General features: G+C 41.1%; 1 protein-coding gene across 2 annotated transcripts in view; it reads left to right on the forward strand.

Moving 5' to 3' along the window:
- Positions 1-21,599, forward strand: part of TSNAX (translin associated factor X) — a 52,860-nt gene that overhangs the window by 22,390 nt on the left and 8,871 nt on the right. The window contains exons 1-4 of one of the 2 annotated variants that reach the window (XM_027897720.1): positions 3,295-3,356; positions 5,505-5,612; positions 9,619-9,733; positions 11,383-11,513. In XM_027897720.1, the coding sequence (XP_027753521.1) occupies positions 3,341-3,356; positions 5,505-5,612; positions 9,619-9,733; positions 11,383-11,513 (370 nt within the window). In that variant the 5' untranslated portion in view covers positions 3,295-3,340. Of the gene's footprint in view, positions 1-3,294; positions 3,357-5,504; positions 5,613-9,618; positions 9,734-11,382; positions 11,514-21,599 lie in introns of those variants that run through there. The other variant, XM_027897721.1, reaches the window with a different exon arrangement.

Genomic DNA, 21,599 nt, shown 5'->3' on the forward strand with positions numbered 1-21,599 from the left:
GAGAACAAAAGATTCATTCTCCACTCCCTTGAGTGCCGTTTCAAGGTGGTCTCTGCTGACAGTAGTGCAGCAGACCAAAAGTCTCACTGAAGAACATTGCGTAGGAGTGTGACTAAAGTAGGTCATTGCCTGAAGGGGCAGACATGAGGAATAAAATGAATGAAGTTCCAACCCCCTACAGTGGTTGTTTTCAATTAGTTTGCCCACTCAGAAAGGCACAGATCATACCTGGTCTGCCCTCTCATGCTCTGTCCTCACCACTGTGATTCTTAAAAACCACTTTTTTTCCATGTGAAGGCTGAGTTACCAACCTTGTCATAGGATCTGGAGAACAGTCAAATGCAACTTGTGTGCAACATCTCAGCGTGACCTTAAATCTCTGAGAAAACCTTGTTGGTTTGTTGTTAGTTTGTGTGGGGATTTTGCCATACTCTAAATCCTTGCACCTCCTTTCTGTTATCATTTAGTCCCTCAAAATGTTGCCATTCCACCTTCACACTTGTGGAGGTGCAGGTGTCATTGTCTTCAGGAGTAAAAAACACATAACTGGAAGGGGAAGGAAGAAGGTTTTTAATTATCAACTAGAAGAAAGGGAAAAATATTGCAAATAACCTGTTGCCAAAGTGGTTTAACACTGCCACATTTAAACAGATTGTATCAGGAAAAAAACCCCAACCAGTTCTTATTTACAACATCTCAAGGATATCAAGTAAGTTGTTGAGTATCTCTGTGCATGTGTAAAGTGTCACTGGACCAACAGAAATCAGTGAAAGACCAAACCTCCACTCCCTAAAATTGGCTGAAAATTCTCCACTGCTGGGAAACATTCAAATGCCAGTGCTCTTTCCACTCTCCTGCAACATCAACATAACCAAAACAACTCTGCTTTTTGTCCAAAGAGCTGCCAAGAATAGGGAAATAGCACAATTAAAAGAACAGAAAAAAAAAAAGTCTGCCTTTCCAAAAGCGGTTTTGTACATCTTCTAAAACAAAAGGCTATGCCTGAATGTGTGCAGTGATAACACCGACACAAATCACTTCATGTCCTGATTTTGCTACACAGAAAGCAGAAAACTCCTGTGCAGCTGGTGGAGCAGCAATCAAGCTGTTGCACAACTCAATATGCAGATCAGGCCTGAGGAAGTTCTGCTGGGATCCTCTTTGTCCTCTGCTTTTCAAGTGTGATTGAAATCTGTTTTCTCAGATTAGGAAATTGGAGGGAGGTTTTATGTTACGCTTCTGAATAATTTTGAATGCTGCATGACAGTCATGTGTTCTCAGTGTTTGGAAATACCAGGTTTTAGCAACTCCTGCTTGGCTGCCTTGAAACTGTTTAAAGCTCACTGTCAAAGCTTTACTCCTCTACTATCTGACTTAGGTGGTTTATTGTCCTCCTGAATCTGTTGACAGGTTCACCTGGTATTCAAGTTTGCTAAAAGCTGTATTTGTTTATTTGTTAAACACAAAGGCCTGAGCCAGGACTGGTGTCCCTGCTCTTTCTGAGCTCCCAAAGGCTGGGCTCTGCTAACTCTGGATTCTGAAGCATTTGCATCTCACAGCTGGGATTATCTGGTTTCTAGCAAGGTGCAAGTTCCACCCAAATTTTTTTTCCCTACTCAGGATGTTTATAATCACTCCTGGAGGCTCTTTCCCTCTGTCAAATCAGATCGACCAATTGACCAACAGATTAAAAAATTATTAAGGGTGGGGAGGAAGGACAGGCACACACGCACACCCACACACAAAGGCTGTGAGCACTCCGCCTTTGTGCTCATATGAGCTTTATTTCCTTGGGAATCCAGCTACTAAAACAGGCAACAGCTGTGACAAAGAAATGAGATCTAGCAGCAGAGCAGCATGACTGATGGTTTGCAAACCTTTAGGTTTGGGAATTTGCAACACCCCTCCCTATCTTAAACACATAAGAGGAACGCATCAGGATGCATGTGTAGGAAAGCATGAATCCAGTGGGGCAAGCAGACTTTTTGTAGGTCATCATCATAAGAACTGAAGAGTCATCAAGTGCCCTCTGTGTGGGGAGTTTCTTACAGCGTGCATCCATCTCCCTCATGCTCAGTCCTGCCATGTCTCTTGTGAACACTCACACTAAATCCCCAGCAGAGGAAACATAATTTTTACCAGGCCTGACTAAACATAGGACGCAAATAACCTGGGTTCGGGAATTTGCCTCCCCTGTGGCAGCACCTACATTTGCTGCTTCTCAAATATCTTTTCCAGGTAGCAGGTGGCTTCACTATCAGATCTTTCCAATGCACAGTCAGTGTCTCCTGTTTCCATGTCCCATCTCAGTGTCAGCTGGCATCCTCCCTGGCCTCCTTCACCTGGCACACTGCGTGGCTGGGCACTAAGGGGAGTATCTTGGCGCTTGGTGCAGCGCTGTGGATGTGCTCCCGATCCACCTTGTGCGGAAGGAAAGCGCTTTGGCCCCGACATGCTACGAAAGAAAGGGGCAGTAAGGAGAAAGGAGAGGACAGGCAGTATGGAGGGGACACAGCCTTAAGCTGTGCCAGGGGAGGTTTAAGTCGGACGTCAGGAGGAGTTTCTTCATAGAAAGAGTGATTAGACATTGGAATGGGCAGCCCAGGGAGGTGGTGGAGTTACCGTCCCTGGAAGTGTTTAAGGAAAGACTGGATGCGGCATGGAGTGCCATGGTCTAATAGCTGGCATAGTGGTGCTCAGTCACAGGTTGGACCCGATGATCCCTGAGGTCTTTTTCAACCTAACTGATTCTGTGAAAGCACCGTGCTTGGTCCCGATGTGCCAGGACAGAAAGGGGCAGTAAGGAGACAGGCGAGGGGTTAGGGGAGGGCGAGGTGACAGCCGTTTTGTGCGGGTCCGAGCCGAGCAGTGTCGTTGGGTTTGGCGGATCCAAGGCGAGGAATCCCGACCCCCCCCCCCCGGTGCCGGGACACACCGGAGGCGGCGCGAAGACAGCCTGTCCGTCCCCTGCCCGCCCCGCCCGGCACTACATCTCCCGTCGTGCCGCGGGCGCCGAGGCCCCACGGCGGGGTCGCGCAGTAGCCGCCCACGGAGTCGCCTGCTCGGAAGCACGGCCCGCTCTCGGCGCTACTCCCATTTCGAGGTCAGCAACGCCCGAATTCCCCCCCCGTGCTGCCGCTGCTCTTGCACCGCTCCTCCCGCGCCACGGCCGACGGGCCAGCAGCCTGCGGCTCTGTGGCGTCTTGCCGCCAGGCAGCCGCGCGGCGCCCCGCCGCGGAGCGAGCAGGGCGGGGGCGAGCAGGGCGGGTGTGTGGGCCCCGGCGGCGCGCGGGGCGGCGGCGGGTTGCCGGGGGGACGCGGCGGCGGCGGCGGCTCCGGGATGAGCGGCAAGGAAGGTGATGTGCCTGCCCTCCCTCCCCTCCCCTCCCTCCCGCCCGCGGGAGACCGAGTCGCGGGCAGCTGGAGCCAGCGAAAGCGGGGCGTTGGCCCCGCGGCTCGGCGGGGACGGAGGTGCGGAGCCTCCGCCGTGCTCAGTGGTGCCCTTCGGCCGCGCCGCTGAACCGACACTGAGGGAGGCCGCTCCTTCGCGGGTGTCCCCGATCGCTCCTTCTTAGAACGCTGGGGTTGTGCCAGAGAACGGGGTTGTAGGGATTTGCATCCTTGGGGGTGAAAAAGCAGTTGCTTCAGCGGGAAGCTGAGTGTGTTAGGCCTGTAAAGCACTTGGGGTTGCTGTGTTTCAGTAGAGTGTATATATATATATGTATGTATATATATATCTGTCTATCCATGTATGTGTGTGTATATATATATCTATATGTATATATACACGTTTTGTAGCTCACTTTGTAGCCTGTGTGTTGGTTTAGCCCCAGCAGTCGCAGAATGGGTCAGGTAGGAAGGGACCACAGGGAGTCATCTGGTCCAACCTCCCCGCTCAAGCCGGGCCATCCTAGAGCACATGGCACAGGCTTGTGTCCAGAGGGTTCTGGAATATCTCCACATCCTCACTGGGCAGTCTATTCCAGTACATGATCACTTCGCAGTAAAGAAGTTCTTCCTCATGCCCAGGAAGACACACTGGGCACTGCCTGTGCGTCAGTTTCTGTCTGTTGCTTCTTGTTGCTTGGCAACACCGAGAGTCCCACAGACCCCCCTTCAGCCAGGCAGTAGGGCCAGCAACAAGAAAGCTGTCTCTTTTATTTTCATTTTAATTTTTTTTTGAAATCGAGGTTAAGTTACTGTTGTTTTAGCCCATGTTTTTTTGATACTCAGGTTGTTGGTTATTCAGGGGAAGCCCTTTTCCCTACTTCTCTTTCTTCCTTCTCCTCTCACTTCAGGAGGGCCTGTTTTTTTTCCTGTAGGTCATTATGATACTCCCAACTTTTGGTATACTGCAGAGAGTTTAACTCTCTGCACTATTTTAGGGGATGTATTTGTAATGTTTTCAACTGCTACAGGAAAAACAAAACCCTGAACTCATGTCCTAACAGAGAAGAAGGAAAAAATGATGTTCAGTTTCCTCTTTTAGAAAGTAGCTACGCCCACTTCTGGTTTTGGTTTGGGATAATAAACAATTAAGCGGAAACATTTTAAAATCCAATGTTCTTCTGTAACTTTTGAGTAGCTTCCTTTTGTTCTTCTTTTAAGGAAATTGAGAGAACTCTGCATATTCAAAAAGGTATGCCTCTATGCCAGTTTGCCAAATGTTGGCCTCTGTTAGGAAGACAAAGTGTCCAGCTGGCACCAAAAGGAGGGAGCAAGAGGGAGGAGAGGTTGACACGTGGGTGACACAATGAGTCAACCCAAGGTGAAGGAAGGACAAAAGGAAGAAACAGTACAAAGTGTAAATCAGACGTAAAACGTAGTTCAAAAGAGATGAGTTCTGGGTGTGGGTTTCAAAAGGGAGCCTAGGGAAGAGGCACGCAAACCTAGTTGAAGGGCTACATTGGGGTGAATAGAAGAGAAACTGGTTAATGGGCAGAGGGTAAAGACCAAAGAAGCTGCAGTGCAGGAGCTAAACCTGCATACCTGAATAGTGGTAGTCTATTTTAATTACGCCTTGCTTCTTTTTCTGGTTACTGAAGATGCGTGACATAAATAATTAGAGTAATAAGAACTTGCAGTATATTGACTCCTTTCAAGATGAAGAAAAAAAAGGAAGGGAAAAAAAAAAAAGTCTAATCCTGCAGACCCTTGTTCACAGAAGGATTTCCATGCAACCTTTCCCTTACAGGAAGAAAATATAAAAGGTTGTCAATACCTTACAAAAAAAAAAAAAAAAAAAAAAGACTTAGGATCCTGCCACACTCATCCATTGAAATTGGTAGGATTTTTTTTCTAATTTTCACTAGGAATGTGGTAAAAAAAGTGACATGATAATGTGAAGCTGGCATCAGTCAATAATAATCATCCAGTTACCTTATTCTATCCTGTAAAATATGGATACAGTCAGGAATGCTCCGAAGACAGCATTCTGGTGCTGATTGTACTCTGGCAAAACTATTTCTAAATATATTTTTTTTGTGTGTATCTTCTATTAATAGGATCGGGTGGGTTCAGAAAACGCAAGCATGACAATTTTCCACATGGTCAAAGAAGAGAGGAGAAAGAGAACGTTAATCCATCTTCAGCTTTGATGACATCTTTTAAATGTAAGTAAGCATTTGGAAAAGCAGATTATAAAAACGAGATGTAGAAATTGCTAGGAAATTTAGTGATGGAATAAAACATCTCTTTCTGAGGGAGAAGCTTGGAACTTGTTGGACTTATGGTCCTTACCTTTAGAGCTTAGTGTTCTGTGTTTTGTCCAGTGAAGTCCTGAGAACAGGACTTTGCACAGCTCCTCGTAGCAAGACTCGTGACTCGCTCCTGTTTCCGTCCTACCTGGTGGCTGTTCCCCCTCCCCACCCTACTTGTGCTGAACCTGATGCTGAGCAAACTGCACAAGTGGTCAGCCAGGCAAAAGGTGTAGGATCTGCAGAGGTGTAAAGCAAAATCTGAGCCACCAGGGGCAAGAGGAGGAGGTGGTGACCCTTGGGAAACTGAGGAGGCTGCTGACCTTGGCTCTGCTGCATAGATGATGAAGCTACTTTTATGTAAACAATGGTTTTGTGACTTGGTACCTGTTTATACCTGCACTTTTTAAAAACAGTTTAACTAACTAATATAGACCTGTGTGTAGACACTTAACTTCAGTTTGAGTGCCTCTTAAAAATTAACTTATGTTTGAGTTTCTTTAAATAAGGAAGTGTAACTTCCCTTTAGCAAAATTGTTTTCGTAGAGTTTTTCAGAAAACCAGATTTGAACTCCAGTAAATTTAAATTTCTCATAAGACTAGCCCTGACAAGGCAAAGTTGAGCTTCAGAAATGAGAAACTTTGGCAGAAGAAGGAAGGAGATTTGATATGGGGAACAGATTAATTCTTGGCTTAAAGTTTTCCCCATTCCACCTTTTTTTTTTTTTTATGAAGCTAAGGAGAGTGAAGAAATATAAGCTGTCTGAGTGTTGCAGATGGTCACTTCAATGTCATATAATTTCCTTGCTTTTTTGGAAACAAGTATTTAGATTTTTCTGTGTAAATCAGCTTGGCAGATGATTAACTGTGACCCCTGAACTTTGCTCAGGGAAGCTGTGGATGTCCCATCCATGGAAGTGTTCAAGGCCAGGTTGGATGGGGCTTTGAGCAACCTGGTCGAATGGAAAGACTCCCTGCCCTTGGTGGTGGGGGTTGGAACTAGATGGTGTTTAAGGTTCCCTGCAACCAAGCTGCTCTGTCATTCATATTGAATATCGTACCTACACTGGTTTCCTTCCTTTTCCGTGAGATCCAGTCAGCAGTATTGGGTAATTTCAGAAAGGATTTAAAGGACACAGTTTATTCAGCTTTGTAAAGATCCACTCTTTGTACTGCACCAGTGTTTATAAGTCCCAGACAGAGACACTGGTGGTCTTTGCCTCTGTGTCAGGCACAAGCATTAGGAAAAGGTGTGATCCGGATGGTTTACAATTAAGCAAACTGCATAAGGTGAACCAGAGTTGTGCACTATTTCTGTGTATGTTGTCTGAATCTAAAGAACTTAATCATAAAATCATAGAACCATAGAATATACTGAATTGAAAGGGACACATCAGGATCATCGAGTCAAACTCCTAGCCCTGTGCAGGACACCCCAAGAGTCACACCATGTGCCTGAAAGTGTTGTCCAAATGCGTCTTGAACTCTGTCAGGCTTGGTTCTGTGACCACTTCCCTTGGTAACCTGTTCCAGTACTCAGCCACTTTCTTGGGTGAAAAACCTTTTCATAATATCTAACCTAAACCTCTTCTGGCTCAGCTTCATGCTGTTCCCTTGGGTCCTATCATTGGTCATGAGAGTGAAGAGACCATTACCTGCCCCTCTTCTTCCCCTTGTGAGGAAACTGTAGACTGCACTGAGGTCTCCCCTCAGTCTCCTCCAGGCTGAACATACCAAGTGATCTCAGGCACTCTTCACACGGCTTTCCCCTCAAGGCCCTTCACCACCTTTGTTGCCCTCCTTTGGACACTCTCTAAGAGTTTAATATCTTACTTATATTGCAGTGCCCAAAACTGCCACAATATTCAAGGTGAGGCCACAGCAGTACAGAGCAGAGTGGGACAGTCCCCTCTCTTGACCAGCTGGTGATGCTGTGCCTGATGCCCCCCAGGACACGGTTGGCCCTCCTGGCTGCCAGGGCACTGCTGACTCATATTCAACTTCCCATGGACCAGGACCCCCAGGTCCCTTTCCTGGCACTGCTCTCCAACCCCTCATTCTCCAGTGTATACACACAACCAGGGTTACCCCATTAATATGTGGCCTTAAACAGTTTTACATGTTTTATTCTTTTTAGTCTCTGAAAAAAAAGTTGTACTTGAATTGATCTATTGGCATCAAAGATTTCTAAAAAAGTAATGAGAAATTGTCTTCTGTAGTAATTACAGAATCACAGAATGGTTTAGTTAATAAAAAACCATGGAGTTACACTTTTTTTTTGGTAATATGTTTTAAATATGACAGCTCAGTGATACTGAGAGTGGATAGTACCTTGGCCTGTAAGGTTAAGATTTATTAAGTGTCCTTTTAATGGTCTGATTCTGCACGACCAAAACTATTGGTAGAGTCTGAGTCTTTGCTGTCAGTGATAGATTAGACATTATAGTGGAATGTGTGGAGGAAAGGGCTGTGTGGTCTTGACGTGTTAGGCTGGAGAACCCTCTCGGGTTCTAATCCTTCACAATTTTAGGCAGTAGCACAGTACAGTAGGTTTTCTTTCATCCTGTTAGGCTAAAGATTACCGTATGTATCTATTTTACTTCAGGTCAGAAAGCACTTCCTAGTAGTCCCTAACAGGTTTAAAATCCACCATAAAAGTCTAAAAGCCACAGCTGTCTAGAACAGGTTGGGAGCATTGCTAACGTTGTAGATCTTCAGAACAGGGAATTTCCTGGTAGATGACATTTGTAAATGGTTGTAGGAAATTTCATGTATGGTATCCTTTGAAGGGAAGTCCCAGTCAAATTCATGTCACTATGATCTGAGGAAAAATTTCTTCTTTATTGTAATTCAGGGCTGGAATTGACTCTCAGAATTTGGAGGAGACACAGCAAACAGATGTGTAAGAATTAAAAGAGCATTTGTGATTTGTCTTGGAGTTTCAGAATAAGATTAGGAAAAATAAGAGTAAACAGGTTTTTATCAAATACAGTTATAGAAATAACTTCGTGTAAATATTGCTTGCCAGTGAACGGGTATACTTTTCTAAAGGATCTTCCCTTGTCAGACTTTTGAAAAATGTAACCTCTTAGTTTATTTTCTGCATTTTCTCACATGGAAATGTTAACATTTCATTAGGAAATGCGTTAGATTTCTTCTAAGTATCTGTTAATGATTTATTTAGTGGAATAGTGGTCTATAAAGTGTTAATGGAATCTGTGAAACATTCATAATGTTTGACTGTGATAACCAGGTACACATCCTCTCTTCTCTGTATTCATTGCAGTTGGAGAGAATTAACATCAGCAAGTCAGAAATCTTATTTTAAATAATTGATCTCACTTTGCTTTAGTACTTCAAATCCTTAGGGATATTAAAATACTTGACTTTTTGCCAAGTCTAGCTGGGATGTAAAATGTAACCTTTCTTATAATGAAATGGTGCCTTTTGAACAGTATATGTGCCTTAGTCAGATGCCTTTTATTTGTTTTGTTTTAGAGACTAGTGAATCTTATTTACAAATGATTGCAGGGTTTTATTTTTCAATTTATTTTACTTGATTTGGGTGAAATCTTAAGTCAGTTTCCTGAACGGCGGTATTGCAGAATAGATTTTACTAGCAAAAGAAAGTCCTTTCCTTAAAATTGTTTAGGCTGCCTTAAAGCATCATTAGGATTGATGTCTATTTAAACCTGACTTATTAAACAAAGGTATTATTAATGAATTTTGCAGCTGTGGCGGGTGGTAGGCAGTGGTCCCCACGCGTGGGCAGCCACGCTGCCCACTCTGGGGAAAGGCACCCGGGGACAAGGCTGGTGGGGCGGGGGCTTGTTAAGCAGTTACTGCAGCACAGACACTTCGCTCTCCCCACACTGTGTTCGTGTGATAACTGTGCTTGTTGCTGTAACGATTGACTCCGCAGCATTCCAGCTGGAGCTTGACACCAGGCATGATAAATATGAACGGCTCGTGAAGCTCAGTCGTGATATAACTATCGAAAGCAAGAGAACGATATTTCTGCTCCACAGGTTTACCAGGTGAGTCACACTGAGCGTGAAAACGTTCGCAGAAACTTGCGAGCTGCTGTGCAGAGTTGTCTGTGTTTGTGATTAGCAGCTGCAACGTTCTGTTGAGAGAAATTTAATTAATTTCCCATAAACATCCTTTAGGGTGGATATGAGCTAATTAATGCACGCTCCAGTTAAAGAAATACAAGATGCCGGTTCAAGTTTCTTGATTGGTTTTGTTGGGGTATTAAACTAGATCAGAGCAGCAGAATGCACAGCAGATGAGAGCCTTCCAGCTTTCAGCAGGCTGTGAGAGAAGAGTATGCACCCTTCCTTCAGGTTAGTTGCTCGGGCTATTAAATCACCTTTTTGGTTCTTGCAGCCCCACCCGAGGTCATCAATGCAAAGAGGAGATGACCTGGGGTCCGTTTATGTAAATACTACAATTGGATAGACTTTCCTGTGAAGTTTTAAGCCTCTGTATGTTTTGTGTTCTCATTAGCCTTCAAGCGATCTTTGAAAGCCACAGACAAACCAGAACAACAGGAAAAATTGAAACTTTGCATAGCCTGTTGTATAAAATGTTTGCCATGTATGACCAGCATTGATCTTGCATGTGATAGTTGCAACAGCTCTCCCTGTTCCTTTTTCTGTAATTTAATTTGTTTTTTGTTATCTATCAGTGCATTTATGCTGAAGTACTGTTTATAGTTACCATAGTAGTAACAGTTATAAACAGATTATGAAGTTGCTCTCTTTTTAACTTGATTTTCTTCTGCAAAGAGGTATTGTGATAATTCCAGTAACCACTACAGCCTTGACTGTAAATAGCTACTCCCACTGCTGTGGCTAGGTAACTGGGAACTTGTGGAGGAAAGAACAACAACAAAAAACTCCTAATTACTCCAAATTTTAGATTCCTGTTTTGGAAGACATTCCTGGTCTTGTGAGAGTGGAAGCTTTCCATGCTGTATTTTGTATTTCCCTCTCCTTTGTAATTATTGTGACTTTAATCTCGTTAAACTTTACTGTTTGCTTTTAAATGTTTTCTTGAGTCCAGTCTATCAGTGGTTTGTTAAGTAGACTGTAAACTAATATACCGTATAGATTATTTGTAGCAGGGGAAGTTTAAAGGAAATTAAATAAACTAAGCTTTAAATGCCAAGTATATATTGTGGTTTTGAATCAGATATGTAAGTTGTTCCTGAACAGCAGAGTCTGTAACTATTTCCTGAAAAAAAAAGAAATCACATGTAGAAGTACATCATATATTACATTTTGCAATACTGTCAAGTATTGCAAAATATTGATTTTTTTTTTTTTTTTTTTCTGAAGAGGTTGAAGGACTTCTGTAAATACTGCTAGTTTTCTGGAATATCTTTTGAAGCCTTGCATATGTGTCTCCTTTATCTTACTTAAGCAATAATTACAATTCCAGTCTGGAATAAACATAATGCTATCAGAACTCTGTTTGGCTGGTTGATTATTTTTCTGGTAAGAATCTACAGAATCTGAATAGGTATCAATGAAAGTTAAACTGTTTCTCATTCCAGTATCAGCTCTGCTTTTTCATGAAGCCATTAAAAATATATTGATTAGTAAAAGAAAATGTGTAATGTTTTTAACTGTTAGCTCATGCTCTGAAAACTGTTCTTTCAGTTTCTATTTTATGATTGCAGTGCTCCCAATGGGGAAGAAATACTGAATGAGTCTGAAGTCAAGCTAGATGCTGTCCGACAGAAGATCAAGCAGGTTGCACAAGAACTGATTGGAGAAGACATGTATCAATTCCATAGAGCTATATCTCCAGGTAAATTATTTTAAAATAGGGAAAAAGTGCTAGTTTGAACTGCAGTCAGTTTCTCTTTGTGTAGCAGTGCTTCCTCCTCATGCTGCAGGTCTGAATTTGTTACATTTCTGTGAATATAAATCAGGACTCAGGTTTGTCTAGCTAGCAAAGTTAGCTCTGGTATTAGGCTCTTGTCCTTCAGTCTTCTTTTCAGTGCAATTTAGAGGAAGATTTAAATAGAAGACTACAACTGGAAGAATGTGGACCCTGACCTAAACTGCAATTGGGAGTGGTTCTAATGAATGTACTGGCTAGTCTTCTCTGACTTTGAGGAGTATGTGTAGCACTCTGTTACCCCACCTGAAGGGTTATAATTTCTGGGAAGAGAGTAGGAGCAACTGTCTTGTGAAATTATCCATTTTGAGTTGATAAAATTCATTAATTAAAATCCTTAGATTAGCATTTTCTTTCTTCTTAAGACTCAGAATGTGCTTCTGCCTGTCTGTTACAAGCATTAAATCAGTTTACATTTCAAATCACATCTTTTTCTGCTCCTCTCTGTAAACAGCAGTCTTTACCAACATTCTTGAGATATTGGGTTGCAGTGCTTTCATGCCTCTTTCTGTCAAATCGTATTTCTTTGCTGAATCTTTGCTGAAAATTTGAGCCTTACCTAAAGGTCGTATGCCTTGTTTGCGGCAACATATGAGTGAAATATGTGACTGCTTCTTTGACATCTTGGTCATGGCATAAAAGAGTTTATCTATCTCAGATTTAACATATTTGGAATTGTGTATATTTTTCCTTGTTTAGGCAAGACTTTTTCAGTTGAGTAGAGCTGAAGATTTGCCTTGAATCATTTGTTTAAAAATGTCCATAAGATTGATTTGATAAACCAGAAGCAAATATATGTACGTTTTTTTACAAGACAAACAGTGCACAGGTTAACTTGTGCTCATGTCTTACACAAATTTAAGTTTGTTAAAAGTGAGACAGCTCTTGAGTGAAAGCTCAGTTTAGCAATACGGAACCAGAAGCTTGCCGTGATAGTCTTCAGTGGCTCTGATTCATTCCACTGTCCACCTGTGATGCATTGGGTTGTTCAAATTAAATACAAGTAGTTTTTCTTAGCCACCTAATCTGTGGGTGTCTTGCTGCTATTTATAGCTAAGTACTGCAATGATACAATGAAAAGAAAGAGGTAATTCAAAATGCTGACACTATGGATGATCTCAAACTGTGAACAATACTAGTCCAAGTATATTATGAGTATATTGATGTGCTGAAAATGTGTTTTGATTTTCATTTTAAGTACTACTTATAAAAGCCAAGAATCCTTGCATCCAGTTTTATGAACAAAAGTTTCTGAAAGCTTGACTGAGACTTTTAAACCTTGCCTGAATAACCCCTGAAGCTTGTAATCCCATATGAGTTACACAATGCTGTTTATGGAACAGCAGTGTTTGAGGACTGCTACCTCACAGGTCTTTGTGAGACTGCATGGTGCAAATTATCAGCCATACCATGTGAGCAAGATTCTTACAGCTGCCTCTTCATCAGCTGCCTCACCTGAACTAATTTTTTTTATATGTGTTTTTTTGTGGGTAAACTCAAAGAGGCTTACCTACCTCTAGTTTTTACTGAGGAGCAGCTTGCCTGGAATTAGCTTGCATTCATCTCAGACATACTAGAGTACACCTACATAGCAGACATACGGAAACTTACTGCATGATAACTTCTGAGTGTACCCGTGTTCTTATAAAACAAGTAAGCAAACCTGATGCTAGTTTTCTACTTCCAGATTCTCACCTCTGAGTAAAAAAAAATTAGTTTTTTTTCTTAAAAAATACATTTTTTCAGACTTCGAAAGTTAGATTTCAAGTTTTTTATATGGAAGATATGTAAACTTAAGCTAGGCATCGCAACTCAAAAATAAAGAAATTGATCAAAAAAAGAACTTTTTTCCATTGTAAATCTTGGCCTCTTAAAATGACTAAGATCCATTTGTCCATTTTAGAGCAGGATGAATTACTGTAGGGGAGGTTAGTAGCAGAGGAAGTCAGAGACCTGCTGCATTTGTATGGTGACTCATTGCCTCCACAACTGCAAAACTTTTATAATATAGAATACGCAAATTCAGATGTAAGGAACCTACAATGACCATCCAGTCCTACTGCCTGACCACTTCAGGATGACCAAAAGTTAAAGTATGTTGTTAAAGGCATTGTCCAAATGCTTCCTGTAAACACTGACAGGCTTGGGGCATCAACCACCCCTCTAGGAAGCCTGTTCCTGTATTTGACCACCCCCGGTAAAGATTTGACCCTGACGGATGCAGCAGAGCCATTCCCATGTACTGGATACCAGGGAGAGAAGATCACCACCACTCTCTCCACTTCCCCTCCTCGGGAAGCAGTAGAGAGCAATGAGGTTGCTCCTCAGCCTTGTCATTTCCAAACTAGATAAGCCCTAAGTCCTTAACTGCTCATCATAGGACATTCCTTCCAACTCTTTCACCAGCGTTGTTGCCATCCTCTGGATGCCTTCAGGGACCTTCACATCCTTCTTAAATTGTGACACCCAGAACTGCACACAGTTACATATACAGTAGCACATCCCTAACACTTGCAACGACTTGGAGTGAGATTGTCATAGTATTAAAGAATTTTCTGACTACAGTATTAAGAAAATTTAAGAGAATGAATCTTACTGATCTTTCTAGATAAAAAGGAAGGCAGGCAAAAAGGTGTTATTGTGCTAAATAGTAAGGGGAAGAAGAAATAGACTCTCCTGTCCATCTTTCCAGCAATCAGGGGTGCAGTCTCTCAAATACCTGAACTTTGCAGTTTTTTTGGACCGAACTAAAAGATAGAAAACCCCCATTGCATTTCTGGATTTAGAACGGGAAATGGCTGTACTTCTACTTTTTTCCTCTTTTAAGGCAACCTAAGTGGCAAGTCTGTGGACTGTCATAAGTTGTATAATGCTGATTGGCCCTGAGATCTCCCTGTTGTTTCTGTAATTAGATATTTGTGCCTCATTAAGAAGACTGTTTATAAAATCCAGCTGAAATAAGTTGCCTTCATTCTATTTCTGTAGGTCATTTACTTAAATTCTAGCTCTTCTACATATGCTCCTCACTGATGGAAGTTTGTGCCTGCTGGTGCCCATGTTTTGTAAGGGCATGCATTAGAATATAGATGTGTGTCACTGAGAAAACACGGAATGCTTTTAGGCATTATGTAAATGAGCTTGGGTATATAACAAGTACGAAATGCTAACTTTTAGGCAGACCTTTACTCTTACCTTATTCATTAAACCTTCTGCTCTCCAGTTAGTCCTCGGGATGCAGCACTAAAGACTTATAGATCTTGATTGTGCCGAAGCTAGGATCCAGGAGGTATCAGAGATGTGAAGGTGCTTGATGTCAGGATTATGAAGCTGAGATAGCAAATGTAGAAACCTGAAGAATGAGGGGACAGTTAGATGAAGAGCAACTGTGAGAGGGAATGCTTTATTCTCCATGCCCACTACCTTTTATGAAGAACAGTAACTGGGAGGGAAACAGTAATAAGAGCTAAGAGTGTTGCTTTTAGTTTTGGTTTTAAGTCTAGTGTTCTTTAATTGTTACTTTGCTTTTTTTTCAGTGACAAAACCGTGCATACCTTTTTGAAAATAAATGTAGCTAAGAAAAGTGTTAGATCTTTTGTCTTTATTTTCTTAAAGCTGTAAGTCTTGACCTTCTTTTAACCTCGTTTTCAATTCTGATTTTGTATTTTAAAGATATTCTGGAGAACTAGTTAAAAAGATTTTTATGAACAAAAACATTGCCATTAAACCGCTTTTTTCTTCAAAAAAGAATAAAGAAACGCCTATGTCCCATATCTCAAAAGCAGCATGTCTAATTAACCTCAAACTTCCTAAAAATATTCTCCTTTGTCTTGAAACCAAACATGAAACATCCTCCTGTTCCCCACCCTACCTCTCACAGAAAGAGTAAGAGGGTTCAAAATGGGGCTTGTAATGGAAACTGCTGTAGCTGCCTTAACTGGGGAATCATGACTGTCTGCATGATAAAGCTGCCTAATACATATTTTATTCAGTATAATAACTGCTAGCCTATAAATAGAAGAGTGCTATGAGTATAATGCTTGGGAATATTGTTTGCCACTTGTAATTGTTAAATGCTTTTTTTGGGGTTACTCCAAGCAGTTGTTCTTTTGACTTGAAGATAAAACAATTCTGGCAGAGCACTAAAGGAGTTTCATGCTTTCCCTCATTAAGAATAGTGCTAATGGCACGCAGGACGTTTCCCCAAAGGACACTTGCATGAGCTCAAACACTGAGTATAGCACTAATTGAACAACAACAAAAACTGATGACTGTTTTCTACACGTTTCTTAACAGTACAGATTGTCCCAGGGGATGATTAAACAAGCAAACAAAGAGATACTGAAATAATGAAGGCTTTTTTTAATGCAGAGCTCTTCATTTGTTATGTTAGAGTGTTCTCCTTTGTTGATATTTTTAAAGCTTTACTATTTGTAATATAGAATTCCTGCTCCTTTGCCCCACTTTGCAGTGTATACCTTATATATCCTGTGAGGAAATGTGTACTGTTTCTTTAAAATTGTTGAGAGACACTATGCAAGAAAATACCTGAAAAAGATTGTATGTACTTATGAAAGGGAGGAAGAAATTTTTCAGGATTTTTTATTTGCATATGTGTTTAAGCATTTAGATATACATATTTAACTCTCAGTTGCTAAGGGAAATATCAGTAGTATACTGGACAGATCCGTATGAAACCTAAAGACAAGAAAGAAACGCTCTTGAAACGTGTAGGGTCCTGCACTTGGGTCACAACAACCCCATGCAGTGTTATAGGCTGGGGGAAGAGTGGCTGGAAAGCTGCCTGGAGGAAAAGGGCCTGGGGCTGCTGGTTGACAGTGTCGGAAGGTGATCCAGCAGTGTACCCAGGTGGCCAAAAAGGCCGATGGCATCCTAGCTTGGATCAGCAACAGTGTGGCCAGCAGGACCAGGGCAGTGATTGTGCTTCTGTACTCAGCACCTGTGAAGCTGCATCTCGAATCCTGTTTTCAGTTCTGGGCCCCTCACTGTAAGAAAGACCTGGAAGTGCTGGAGAGTGTCCAGAGAAGGGCAACAGAGCTGGTGAAGGGTTTGGAGCAGAAGCCCTGTGAGGAGCAGCTGAGGGAGCTGGGGATGTTCAGCCTGGAGAAAAGGAGGCTCAGTATCTGAAAGGAGGTTGTAGCCAGGTGGGAGGCAGTCTCTTCTCCAAAGTAAGAAGCAATAGGACAAGAAGAAACAGCCTCAAGTCACACCAGGGGAGGTTCAAGATTGGATATTAGAAAAAAATTTAACAGCGGAAGGATTGTCAGACATTGGAACAGACTGCCCAGGGAAGTGGTGGTGTCATCGACCCTGGAGGTATTTAAAAGACGTGGATGTGGTGCTTAGGCATATTGTTTAGTGGTGGACTTGGCAGTGCTGGGTTAGTGATTGGACTTGATGATCCTAAAAATCTTTCCCAACCTAAACAATTTATGTTTCTATGTTAGGATTTATGGAATTATTCTAAGCATGTTCTAAATTTACTCTACATAAATGCAAAACTTGTTTAATGCAGAGGGAAAATTAAGGACTGATTGGCTGCTTGTTAGGTTGGCATCGTGTGGCATTAAACGGAGTATCTTTTTAACATGACTTTGTTAAATGAAATCTCTAGCTATTTGAAGATTTACTCAGTTTTTTGTCCCTTAAGACATAATAAATGAGGAGCCCGTAATTTTTCTGGGGCTTCTTAAGGAGCATGGCGTCAACTGGAAGGCTGTTGGCTGACCTTTATTTGCTGTGTGCCACTGGTGAGTGGAGTGCTGTGCACAGAGAAGCTCATTAGCTGTTTATCATGTCTCCACTTGCTCTCAATAGGATTAGATGACGAGGCTGTAAAGTGTCAGCACCTTGTCAAAACTATTGCTCTGTGACCGCTTCTGCAGCTACTGATGTAGGAAATTCTGTGTAAAAGTTCAGCTCTGACACAGTCTAACGCATAATTTATCTTGCGCAGGCACTATTTGTGTTCTGAGAGAATGGTATAATGATATAATTTCTGTCTCCTGCCTTATGCCATTTAGAGTCACTTTAGGCAGGTAAGCATACAAGTGGCATTGCTGGATTGGACAAAGCCAGTTAAAGCTGTGTGGGTGAAAAGGAAATACTTTACTTGCACTATAATGGCACTTTTTAACTGCAGTATATAGCACCACCAGACATGATGCTGTAAAAAATGCTGTGGAGATGAGTGAGGTCCAAGCAGGCCAGATTTAGATTACTGATGATTTAGGTAATAAGGCTGTCTGGAGTATTGTATGAAGGATTTGAATTAGATCGCAAACAAAAGCAACTCTATCCACACGATGATTTCTGTGTTAATGGAGTTTTTTCTTAATTTTTTAAACTCAAAATATAGAAAGAACATCCCATATTCAAGCTGTGCTATATAATTCTGAAATAATATCAAGGATATAATATCAATGAACTGTTCTGCACCTCAGCAGCAATAAAAGTAGGACATTATTTTCTTCATAAGAAAGCTTAAAAATTGTAATTAAAGTAGGTGGCATATTGAATCGTAGGCTGGGGATATGCAGGAAAAGCTTTTTACTGCATGAGGAATGTAATGTAAATGTCTCACCCAGGATAAAACCTGAACACATCTAAAGCACGGAAAGGAATGCTATCCATGAAGGAAGCAATCACGTTTATGCAAGATGGTGGGAAAATATAATAACACAGGAACAGGATGTAACTGAAGAATTAATCTATTTGCTGTTGTAGGTGAGAGGTAAAATGCCAGAAATGGAAACAAAGTTTCCTGATTATATTGGAGAATTAACAGAAATTGCAACGAATAAGCTAATGTTTATCAAATACAATTTTTAAAATTTATTTCTTTCTTTCTGTTTTATTACTTGTCCTCTGAACTCACATCACCAACTCTGCCAACAAGCTTGGTCAAATATTTTCTTCACCTTGCAACTTGCTTATTTGAAGTTTGTTATCTTCAGCTAGTTGCATTTTAGTACCCTTTCATTATTCTTGGTTCATGCCTTTTCTCTAGGTTTTTTCAGGAAAGGGAAAAATTGGCAACTGCAAAGCCTCTCATTTTATATTCTCTGCTGCACGTCTTGTATGTCAATACACAAAAACTTAAAACAAACCTGGGAAAATGAATGTGAATTCAGACATGACCAAACCAGTCATGCACTATGTGAGAACTGATTATCAGCTGATCCCTGAATGATAATAACAGGAAGCTGTTTGGGGCAGCATAAGTTCTTCAGAGAAGCTATGTGCAGTCTTTTAAAAATGGCATGCTGTGATTCAGCATCATCACAAAGGTTGTCCTTTCCCATTTTTAACTGAAGACCTAACAGTCCTTAAGTCCTGCTGTACTGTTATGAGAAATACTGCAGTTATTCACATGGCAAACTGAAGCTCGTGATATTGTTTTTCTTTTAATTCAGTTTTATAGCTAGCAAGCGGAGGAGACCTTGTGTTCTGGCTCAGGAATATTTTTCAATCTTGCAGCTGTTGACATGAGTCGTTCACAGACCAGATCTGTCCAGCCTTTACAGGAACCAAGTGCAGCTGGGACATAAGAGTTCAAGAGAAAAAAAATCTGTGAAGCTTTTCTGTTTGTTTATTTAAAATCACACAGGAGAATGTGTCATAGAGGAACTCCATTCCAAGAAACAACTAGTACAGCACCTCGTGATTCGGTTTTTGTTTTGCAGCCATATGGAGAGAAATAGGGGTTGGTGGGTGGTGATGTACCCTTATACCATCTCACCAGAATCTATATTTATGAGGATAAATGGTCACCATTGGTACTTCCGTTGTGCTCGTGAGTTGGGTCTGTTGCATGGAAAATACATAATCTTAAGGACAACTTTCACTGTGGTTTGAACTGCAGAAGCTCTGTTGTGTTAGGTGCTCTTCCTTCTTTGATCATTGAACATCCTGGCTGAGTCAGAGCTTCCTTTCTTTGGTATCTTGAACACTTGCCCTCCAGGCTGTTAGTATTGTAAAATTTGCTGTCTAACTGAATGACTTCTAAAACTCTGTATTAATTATCAAGGCAATTGGTGGTAGTCAAAGAGGTCAGGAAGGCTACTTGTCACAGGAATACTTTGTAGTTTTTTGTTTGTTTTTTAAGAACTCGTAGAATGTTGGCTGCTCTTCAGAATTACTATGTTTGGGGCTGGCAGGTGGGGTGTAAAAACAACCCCCCCAAACTTCAGAACAAAAACCTTGATTACAAAAGTAACCATGATCCATTCCTCAGGTTTTCAAGTAGAAGCAAAATAAAAGTTTGTGATTTTCTGACCCACAATTAGTCATCCGCAAAAAAGCCCAGCACTGCTCACGTGTCCATGTGTTTTTAATAACAATATAAAAAGGCTTGATTAACCTGTTCTCTGCAACAAGACATTAAAATATTCTTCACAGTTCTCTGAAGGATTTTTGTGTCTGTTTGGGGAAATAATTTAAGTCTCTCCGGCACCTGTCTCTGTTTAATAGGGAACCTATATTTGTTTCTGTAGTTGTTGGGAGAACAGCCTAATCTTGCGATTACCTTAACCCTAAAATTGGCATGTGTTCAACTTTAAACAAAGTGCAAACAATATTAACACTTAGGTATCTGAAACAATCACTTCAACAGATGTGGCTAGAAGTGAGCAGAACTTTTTGGTGATCATAGATGTGTCGAATAGCAATTGACTAATCATCAAAGCATTCAGGGCTTAGTACAATAAATTTACATGAATTTAATTATTGATATAATAGTAAAATTGCTCAGCCTTTGAATTATTACTCAGTAAATAGAAACAGAGTTTTTTCCACAAACTTCTAAGATTTTACAGACATTTTTCTAGTCATTTTAATTGTATTTGTTAGTTAATACTGGTTTACAAAATCCATCCCTGAGTGGAATCACTCTTTTAAGCCATTTTCACAACAGGATGTCCAGAGTGTGCATGTCTCTGAGGAGGGCTGGCTTAATGCTGTTTCAGCGTACTGTTATAAAATTAACCTTTGACTTCATGCTCACAATCAACAAAGCAGTTTGATTGTTTCAGAGTCCCAGTTTTAGTTTAGTTACTTAACTTTTTATCGCTTCTGCCCGGAAAGAGACCTGCGAATCTAAGGAACCATTGTCAAGTATGCAGAGAACTTAAAAGGAAAACACTAAGGTGTGAGTTTTCAGATTCATTTTAATAGGACACCATACGTTTAATTTTTGTATTAATACTCTCAAATTTAATCTGTGTACTTGTTTCAGTTGATGATGTACCTGTTAATAATTTGGTTATTTTACTAGTACTCAACTTCATTGATCAATATGCTTGTACAAGTGCATTTCTTAAGTTTACCATCCTCCCCATAGACTGCAGAGCTCAGTAATAAGGGCTCTCCACTTCACTTTGGTTTTCCTCTGTTTGGGATTTCCACAAGAAATTACTTTTTTCTCTTTTTTTTTTTTTTTTTTTTTTTTTTTTTTTTTTTTTTTTTTTTTTTTTTTTTTTTTTTTTTTCTGGGTTATGTGAGTTTTGTTGTTGGGTTTTTTTGTTGTTGTTGCCTTATATATTTTCTGGGAGGGGCGGAGTGGAGAAGGGATATTTGTTTCTGTGTTTGTTTTTTGTTTTTTGTTATTTTTTTTAATAAGAATGTAACTTGCCAGCCTAAGTATGATGATCAGATAGAGCCATGGCTGTGCTGTTTTGATTTTGTAATGAATTAGCCAGTGGGTAGTTTCACATGACTCGCCCTGTAAGTAATGTGCCCCACCCTTCATACAGTGATCCTGGAAGAAACTTGCTGAGTGTATCTTCCTACCGTCTTTCTAGTGGCTGCTGCTGGCTTGTGATTTCTGCTGCATGGTTTAGAGGAGGAGCTGGGTAAGAGAGCACAGACTTGTGACTATCTGCTTGTATCAAAGCCATCAGCAGAGGCTGCTCTGTAAACAAAAAGATACAGAGAATGAAGACAAAGGATGAGAAAGAAAATGAGTCTGAGCAGTAA

This window comes from Empidonax traillii, unplaced genomic scaffold (genome assembly GCF_003031625.1).
Source record: "Empidonax traillii isolate 1590-97213 ecotype Southwest subspecies unplaced genomic scaffold, ASM303162v1 scaffold556:size416722, whole genome shotgun sequence".
In the NCBI taxonomy this organism is placed as follows: domain Eukaryota; kingdom Metazoa; phylum Chordata; class Aves; order Passeriformes; family Tyrannidae; genus Empidonax; species Empidonax traillii.